This window comes from Strix uralensis, chromosome 2 (genome assembly GCF_047716275.1).
Source record: "Strix uralensis isolate ZFMK-TIS-50842 chromosome 2, bStrUra1, whole genome shotgun sequence".
Classification (NCBI taxonomy): Eukaryota; Metazoa; Chordata; class Aves; order Strigiformes; family Strigidae; genus Strix; species Strix uralensis.
In genome coordinates, this window is record NC_133973.1 from 120,909,634 (window position 1) to 120,919,158 (window position 9,525).

The 9,525-nt window shown below is 43.7% G+C and overlaps 1 protein-coding gene across 4 annotated transcripts in view; it reads right to left on the reverse strand.

Annotated features, from left to right (window-relative positions):
* CUL5 (cullin 5) overlaps nt 1-7,987 on the reverse strand; it is a 32,927-nt gene extending 24,940 nt beyond the window's left edge. For 2 of the 4 annotated variants that reach the window (XR_012627720.1, XM_074860136.1), the window contains exons 1-2: nt 7,646-7,987; nt 613-722 (exon numbers count right to left, since the gene is read on the reverse strand). Coding sequence is in view for 3 of the 4 variants with exons in the window: in XM_074860136.1 (XP_074716237.1) it covers nt 613-722; nt 7,646-7,669 (134 nt within the window). In the remaining variant the exon portion in view is untranslated. Of the gene's footprint in view, nt 1-612; nt 723-898; nt 974-1,155; nt 2,164-7,645 lie in introns of those variants that run through there. The other 2 variants (XM_074860138.1, XM_074860137.1) reach the window with 2 other exon arrangements.
* Nucleotides 7,988-9,525: the final 1,538 nt, after the last annotated feature.

Here is a 9,525-nt window from a genome sequence, read left to right on the forward strand (position 1 = left end):
AACTCACTTCCATATTATGTCGGCAAAGGTCACACGCTGTATTTTAAGAAAAAAATCATCACCTAACAGGAAGCAACTTCTGGCTTTTTGGAAGGAGGAAAATGGCAGGGTTTTTAGGAAGTACAATAATGTAAACACTGTCTGAAAAATATTATATATATTATTCTTAGGGCATAAAAATATTCAAATTATACCAGTTAAACTGCAATATCCCGTTATTTCAGTAGCAATCTTAAGTTATTTTAGAAGGCATTCAAACTAGAATAACGTAACACTCGGCAAACTGCCTTTAAACGAACTCACTGCAAAGCAGTAAACAACATTTTCTCTCTAATTCTAGTAAAAGTTTTGTGGCCAGGTGCAAAACTTATTTACTACGATCAGCTGAAGTCAAAAGCTACGCTGTTCTTTCTCCATCCTGAATCTCAGCAAAACTCTACTTTTACATTTATAGTGATGAAGGCACCTACCACTTAATAAAACTTAAAACTGGTATTGTTGTTCTGTGTGTTCCCACACAGTCCATGTCATATGTGACTTCTGTACCAGAAGTAGCACTGTAACTGTATTTCCATTATGCAGACGGATGTAAGATATTAAAAAATTACTTACGAAAACAGATCAAACCATTGCTGTTTTGTGACAGACTCCTGACGAAGAAGTTTCAGAACGATAGGGCGCATGAAATCCCATTTGTCTTCAAACTGAAGTGAACCTTTATTCTAAAAGGAACAAAAAAATTATTGTTAATAAAACCGTTTCTTAAAGTTCTCTTTAATGATTGCAGTTTCTATGGTTAATGTAAAAATACCACCTTCTCAGAGGTGTCTCTTATAAGCTATCATTTGAGCTACAACACCACAGTAAGCATTCTTTTAAAAAGTGACAGAGCTATTACTTGTTTCTTAGAGAAGTAGATTGCCAACTTCTTTCTTTATTCACCGCGTCAGCTACAAGTTCTAGCAAGTGTTCTTCACCTGTTAATGGAGTTATACACGGACAACATAAATGATACTTGGTCCGCTTTATTGCCCCAGCCCAGATACATGCAAGGAAAGTCATGAGGCAGAGTTGCAAACCCATCTTGAATAAATTACCGCTACCAAAATGGCAGACTGGAACCAGGAGTAGTACCTGTGTGATGCTGCCACGTACCTTTTTTTCTCCACTGTGCACTTGGCATCAGCAGCAAAGAGGGAGGAAGGAAGCAGAGTAATGTAGGAGCTGTTGTATCACCGACTCCCTTCCTGTGGGTTAACTGGCCATAGGCAGTTTGACAGCCAAGACTACAGTTGGTGCAGATGAAAATGATTTACACTGTGCTGAAAAATCTAATCCGAGGTGAACTTTTTTCAAACTTGCAATACAAATTAAGAGGAAAGCTAAAGAAACAAAGTGCTCCCATATCACTCCGATTAGTTTGAAAAAAAAAATCTCACTGTAGTATACAGGCTGACTTCCATTACTAAAAAAACCAAACAGAACTTTAAGAGAAAAACAACAGTTCTATTGGATATGTTGCATTCCTATTTGGTTATAGTTCCGTGTTTTAAAAACAAAAACCTGCAATTAAAATTAACGTTGATTGAGAGTTCTGTGGCAAAAAGACTACTGGTTATCTGCAGTGTTATGTCCCAATGCACTGCTTACTTTCGAACAGATCATTGTCTTGGCTAGTAATACTACATTTGACACAATTCGCTTCAAATATAGCAAATAATACAATCTAACTACTTGAAATTCTGACAAGTGCACTGTTCTGCCACTAAAATCTCTCCAGATAAACAAGCACAAGCAGCACACCACATCCTCTCAACCATCTCCTTCTGATTAATTTCTACATGGAAATTTACAATTAAATCTGTTATTTAGTATTCAGAATAAGCACAGTTTGGAAACAATATCCCCTGCTGCTCTTAAGTAAGTGCAAAGACATCTCATCTCCAAGTTATAAAGATGCAACAGGCATTACATTAACTATTTTTACAGCAACAGCACTTGGAGGCCTCACAGCTTTATCAAACCACTGCAGTAGGTACTGAATATGGGTCTCATGGAAGCATCTCCTGTCCAATGAAGTTTAGAATTTTTTTCAGCATTAAAAAAAATAGGAAGAGAAATTGTTTTCCAATTCAGAAAGATAGCTTCACCTGTTCTCTTCCACTGTAAAAAATTTAAATGCATCATCTCTGAAAAATCATCAACTACATGCTTCCCTTACATAGAGCTAGCTTTACAACTATTCCCTAAACTTTGATGAGATGCTCTAATCTTTCCTAAACCTGTGAAAACAATTCGTTTCTAATTCCAGATATTTTTGTTCCCAGTCCCTCTTTGCGCGATAATGAACTTGAAAGACCAGCTGCTGAACAATTAGAAGTTCCAGAAATGGCAGTATAAAATTATAAACCTAACTCCCTTAACATTTTCCTTTGGAGTGAAACTTCAGAGTAGAGCTCGTAGGTTTTCTGGAAGAGGTAAAAAGCCTGTTCTGCAATTCTGCAGACGTGCAATTCAGCCCTTTGCTAAAAACAGCTGAAGATAAAAACTGAATGCTCTATCTTTGCAAATAAAACTAATTTAACTGTAAAACATGGCAGGGGGGGAATTGCAAACACTAGTGTTTGTATGATTTAGATTGTGATTACTTAGTTCATGCTAAAAAGCACACATAAAACTCCATTTCAGTTGTAAAAACTGCACGTCCATTTGTAACAAACATGTACCTGCTTAAAAAGAATTTGCCAAAGAAAGCTTAGCAGAAAATGTTATTATGGAAGTTTAGAACTTTGCTATACATGGGAGTAAAATGGTTGTGTTTTTTTCTAACACCTCCTCCTTTATTCCTAAATTAAGTAGAAGAGGAAATAAAATTAATAGATTAAAAATCCCACTCAACTAAACTGTTCTTTAATTTCAATAAACAATTCAACATCTTATAGGTAGATTCAGACTTCTATGACCATTAATCTTATGCTCTTGTACTGAAATTACAAGAAAGGGTGCATAATACCACCTACTGTGCATCATTCACATTCATTAATTCTACCCATATTAGTGCACGAGAAAAACAAATTTTATAGAAGAAAAGGAGATCAAACAGTGGTAATTCTTAGTTGTTACCAAAGTCACACATACACCAGTGACTCAGACAACATGAGGAACCCATTTCCCACTTTGTTGAGCCACCCACAAACCTATGCAATTTCTGAGCCACATTTCCTGGGTAACTTTTCTTAGCTTGTTGCCTCAAACCACCATTCCCAAGGGAAGGTAAGCAGGAAGGTAAGTCATGTCTTTGACAAAATAAAATTACTCCACTTATCAAATCTTCTCTGAAAACATGGATTACAATTGATACCCCCACCCTGGCTAAGTAACCATCCCAGCTGTTTAAAATTCAAGGCTTTGAAAAATAACTCCACTTATGATATATTTCATGTTTCAAAAGTCACTTCACTAAAATTGCTCACAGAGATTTACAGTTCCATTTTAACACTAAACTTCACTTGAAAGATATACTACTTCACACACTATATTAAAATATATACAACTTTACTCTTCAAACTTACTTTTTCCTGTTCTTCACTTCTATGCATAAGCACCTAAACACAGTATTTTAGGACAACAGGTAAAAAAACCTCCCAGACTATGTTGGTAGGTATTATGTAGAATTAGTACAATGATGCAAGTGGAATTGTTCCACTAACCAGTTTTCCTGATCTGGGTATAACACAAAATTCCTCTCCTTAACTGTAAGCAAGTTTAAGAGAAGTGCAGCAGAAGTGGGAATGGAGTGTAAGAGCCTAAATAAACGTGGAATATAAAAAGGCAAGGCAATATAACAAAACCTCTATGCTACTGTCCCTCAGAACCTTGACATGTCTATTTGGACGTTCAGCTTGCTTTGTTGTGTACTCTATATATTTCAGGCCACATACAAATTCAGCCCTCATCTCCGCCAGCTTCTCTAACCAGTACTGTAAAAAAGCAATATCCTCTACATCTTATTGTACATCTCATCTACATATGAGTAACATCCTCACCTTTACTACTTCACCGTTTTCATATATATATTAAGGCTAGTTCAGAGAGGCATGAAGTAGGAAACACAAGGTCCTAGACTAAAATAAGCACTGTGTTTTACGGTGAAACTAATCTTAATCACAAAGATAGAGCACTCATTTTTTTATCTATAGCTGTTTTCAGCAAAGGACTGAATTGCATTTCTCCAGAATTGCAGAACAGGCTTTTTACCTCTTCCAGAAAACTTATGAGCTCTACTCCGAAGTTTCACTCCAAATGAAAACTTTCAGGAACTTGGGTTTACTTATTTTTGAAATTTTTAAAATTCATGTCTCTGATTAATCTCTGCTACCAGCAGCTCTAAAAATCAGTGTAATGATTGTAGCAAAGTTACTACACAAAGCAAAAAAGTAGCCACAGGGAAAGCTTTGCTATGTTACTAACTAGTGTTCAACATTCTAGATATTCTTAAGGATATCCTAATTGGAAATAGCCAGGAAGAAACAGACAAACTTAAATACAGATCTGGAAATATGTACTTTAAGTTGAAGAATCCAAAAACTTCAGATATGTTTCCAGTTGTCAGTGGCAGAGGCATGAGATAAAAAAAAAAAGTTGAAACCAGTGCAAAGGTAAACAGTGTTTCTCATTTCACTTAAGTCTATGGAAAATCAGCTGCTTTCTTTGCTTCTTCCCTCCTAACACCAGGCTCAAGCTGCAGTTCATCTTGCAAGGACAGACTCTTGCATTTGCTGACAGCTCCATTAAAGCTCTACAGAAGCATCAAGATCTGCTAGCATGAATACAACTCCAGGTTTCCTTTGTGCTGCAGTAAGCTGAGGTGCTTTCTGTTCCAGAACCTGGAGAAACCCTCACGTATCTTCACATCACATGAGTGAATCGGTTTAGACTATCCTGTCACTGCAAAGGGAGCAGGCTGCAAGTCCAACACAGCCCCTGAAATAAAGCACCCTACTTTAAAAGTGCCAGAGTCACATGTACGTTGAGAGAAAAAAACTCTAGGGAACTCACTTAGTAATGGTTCAGTCACCTACAGGAAAGCCACAGTCTCAGTGTGGGAGAGCAGCTCTCCTACAGGTAGGGTACGTGCTAGCTTACCATGTAATGGCTAGCTCCTATGAGGTACTTCAGTATTTTCATCACACTACAATTTGTTGTATCTCACCAGGATTCAACACATGATTGGTCATTCTAATTTTGCGTTTAAAGAAGGCTCTCTGAGATTATGCTTCTCACTAAAAAAAATAATTTACAATTAGGAAAATTATGTGCTACTGGAGTTTAAATGATGCCCTTTAAAATCATGACAGCCAGTCAGATTTGGATTCAGCTAGTATCCATTCCTAGAATAAGAAAAAAATATTTCACTTCATTTTCTCAACTACGTAGAAAGCTGAACAATGATGGGGGAAAACCAGAGAAAACGCTTAGTTCCTGTTTATCCTAGCAAAAACAAGACCTGTCTAAACCAAACTTACATTTGATTATGCAGGCTTATTTAGAAAAGATATGGAAAAACCTTACAGAATTTTACACCTCTCCTTTCTTACCCAGGGTTTTTTACTGTGCTGAGACACTGGGTTTTTCTCCCTAAACATTAAAGCACAAGTACTTTTTACAGCCTCAAACAGCATGAGGCACTGCCAATCAACACTAACCTGGAATCAAGTTTGCTTCTGTGAGAGCACTCTGATGAGCAGAATCGGGGAACAAAAGACCTTATCTAGTTCCAATTCTTGCATTGGTTTATTGTGTCATTATAAACCAAGTCAAATCACTGTATAATCTTTTCCTTTGTAATGCCAGACTCACACTTTATTGTCTTTAGAAAACTCACTAATGAGTAAGTTGTAGTGCTTAAAAACACTCCAAGTGACCAGAAAGGCCTATTTTAGAACAGGTGTCCCTGTAGTATTTTTCCTAAAACACACTGTGCATATATATCTTGTTGTCAATGTAAAATATTAATGATTCAAAGGACAGTTGCAAAAACATAACTAGTCAACACAAAGGCTTCAGTTCAGTAAGAGTCATCATGCAGAATCAAGGCCTTTGACTCTATTTTCACTTACTGTACACCTATTATTCTTTCAAAACAGCTGAAATGGAATGCTGACAAATCTCATAGGCCTACGTTTCTTTTTTCTACTATACAACAACATGTCTTGTCAAAGTACGCATCAGTCCTTCCAGAGATCCTTAAACATACAGCAAAGAGATGGACTACAACATTAACAAGAAGGTAAAACTGTCTGGGCCCTGCTCTAAAACCACGCTCTTCCACAAAAAGCACATTTCTTCTTATGGGATATTATTTTTGTTACCAGTGTTCTTGGATTCTTCAATTTTAGATTTTTATTTAAGTCTTATCTGCTAAAAAAAATCTAACTACCCACTTTGGCATAAAAAAAATACAGAGACATGAATTAAAATTCATTTCAATTATACTTCAAGAAAGATTTTTTAAAAAAAATCTTTTTAATACTAAAACCTTTTTTTTGGATACCAGGAAGAAACAAGGCTATCAATTATTTCTCATTTCTTCAAACTGAGTGTCTCAGAGTAATACAACCAGCCATTTCAGGCAAATCTATGCATCCAAAATAGGTCAGATCACTAAAATGTAAGTGGCACTTCTTCAGAACCCCATTTAACTATAACACAGTGCTGAACACACATACACTTCTATATTTATGTATATTTTAAATTGCTGATAAAGCAGACAACCTTCCCAAGGCTTTTCACCCGAACTAGATGTTCACCACATCAACTGATATTCTAGAAACACTGACTGGAAGCATTAGTAACAGTTGTTTAAAGTAGGCCTGTCCTCCATGTGCTGGCATGGCCTCAAAGGCCACAGACAGTCCTTCTCCAGACATGCCACAAATATCAGGACAGGCAGTCCTGAGCTCGAATACTGGACTGTCATACTGAAAACTTCTGTTCAAATCCGCAGCAGCTTGGGGTGACTGACATCTGCCATCAAACGCCGGGAAAGTGCTTGAAAACATCTGACTACAAAAGCAAAGCTGCTTAACGTAAGCGAAAGGCCTCCAGGAGTTCTTCTTTGCAGAAAAACTGAGCTTAACAAAAAAGCTGGAATACGGTGGCAACTCAAGTAACGACACCTGCCCACGGCAAAGACCTTTTTCAACTCTTTGATTAACTTAAAACTCATTTTCCGTACACCTAGGTCTTTTTAAATAAACAAAGGGACGACACCGTGCCCTGTCTAACAGCACGACGCAACGCAGTTTCCCAACGACGCGTGTTTGGGAAGGGAGAGCCGGGGGGGAGGGCGGCGCTGGCAGCCCAGGGGCCACCGGCCGGGCCGGGCCGAGGCCAGCGGTCCCGCACCGAGCGCGGGCGCGGCGCCAAGGCCCTTCACCTGAGGGAGGGAGGCAGGGAGGGAGGCAGGGCCGCCGGCCCCCCCGCGCCTGCACAGCGGCAACTTCGGGGAGCGGCGCCCGCGGCCTGTCCCCGCCAGCCGCCCGGCCCGGCCCGGCCGCCCCAGCCACCCGCAGGGCCCAGCCGGCAGCGGGGCAGCCCCGGCCGCCGCCGCCTCCCGCCGGGCCCGGCCAGGCCCCGCTCTCACCTTTAAGAGATTAGACGTCGCCATGATCCCCCCCGCGGGGCCTCCCCGGCCGGCGGCGGCGGCGGCGGCAGCGGCGGCTCCTCTCCCCGAGCTCGGCTCGGCTGCCCCCGGCCGCTGCCGCTTTACATGGCCTCGGGCCGCCCGCACGCCCGGCCGGACCCGCGGCGGCGGCAGTAGCAGCGGCCGCAGCGCTGGGCTCCCCTGCCCGGGGGCGAGGCCGGCGCCAGGCTCGGGGCGCTCCGCAGCGCGACCGGCTGGGTCCTCCGCACGCAGCCGCCCCTCAGAGCCTCATGGCGGCGTCCGCCCAGGAGGCGCTCGGCAGCAGCCCCGGCTCCATGGAAGGGGCCGGCCCACATGATGCGGCGCCCAGGAGCCGGCCCCGCCGCCAAGCGCGGCCGTTCGAGCTGCGGGCTCCGCCGGCAGCGCCCCCTGGCGGCCCGCCGCTGCGCCGCGTGGTGCAAGCACCGCCCCGCCCCGTCCCGCCCCGCCGCGCCCCGCCCCGCCGCGGGGAGCCCTTGGCCCCCACGGGCCCTGGGGACCGGTCGAGAGGGGCCAGCGGCCGGGCAGCGCGCGGCGAGGCAGCTGCTCTCCCTCGGGGCCCCGCGGCCACCCCCGCCTCAGCGACACCCCCCGGCCAAACCCCCTCCCGCACCTTTCCGCTCCCCCCACGCCTTCTCCTGGGCAAACCCCGCTGAAGCGGAGCCACATAAACAGACGACCAAATGCAACGTGGCTGAACAATGTGGTTTATAAGCAGAGAAATAAATTTATTTCTTACTCGGTGGAGGTTGGCGAGCGTGGGCCTCCACCCCAGCTTGCCGTCCCTGCGAGGCCACGGGTGATGCCACACCGGCCTCTCCAACCGGCCTCCCGCGTGCCTCATGGAGGAAAGCACCGCTTGGCTGATAGGGGGAATGTACACTACTGTAGTTAGAGGACATAAGAAAGAAGGACTTGGGCAAAGATAAGGGGGGCTCCACACTGAGAAGCACCAGGTGCTGCTGATGTTGCTAGGTTACTATCTTTTGGGTCCGAGCAGAGACTTCCTCTAGTCCTTGAGGAGGCATTTGAGGGGGGATGTGTCAGTGATAAATCTCCCAAATTCCGGTACAAACTGACCTGGGAGTTTGGATAAGGAGCAGAGAACAACTGAGGCTGCGCAGGACGGCGAGGTAAAAAGTTCATTGGTGAGGAAGAGGAGATACTTCATCTATACGACCCCTGCCCAGGAATTTAAGACCACTGCCCAGGACCTGAGGAACCCAGGACGCATGCACAGGAGGAGGAGACCTAATTATCATACGGAGCGGGGATAGATCATAGATATGTATAGGCGTTTTATGAATAAACATAACTTTGTACCATATAAGCAAAGACAAAAGCCACGGGAAGGCGCGCACGCCTGAGGTGGAGCGATCCCCCGTGCGCCCAGCGCTGAATAAACATACCTGCTTTACAACTACAAAGTTGTAGAGTTCTTTTCTCCGCAAGTCATTTTGGCACCCCAGATGGGACTCTCTCTACTCGGCTGCCGCGACCGCTGAAGAGTGGACTTCCTAGGTGTGTACCCGGAGCCCTTCTCGGAGGAGCTCCGCTCCCGGCTGTCCACGGCGGGAGTAGACAAGAACCATCTACTTCGCGGACCAAGGTATGTTTAAAGGGTAACGGGCTGCTGGTAAGACGCACAGAGACGTCTGGCGCACAGCTTAGTCCCAAGGAGGGGGTACCCATTTTTTTGGGGTTTTGCAAACTGAGTGAGAGGGAATCCGGGGATCATTTGACCACCTCGACCAACTAAATAAGTGGGTATCGGGGTTTATGGGAGCGTCATTGACCGCCTCAGGGCTCAGAGCTCGCAGTTTGCTTGTTAAAACTTGTGG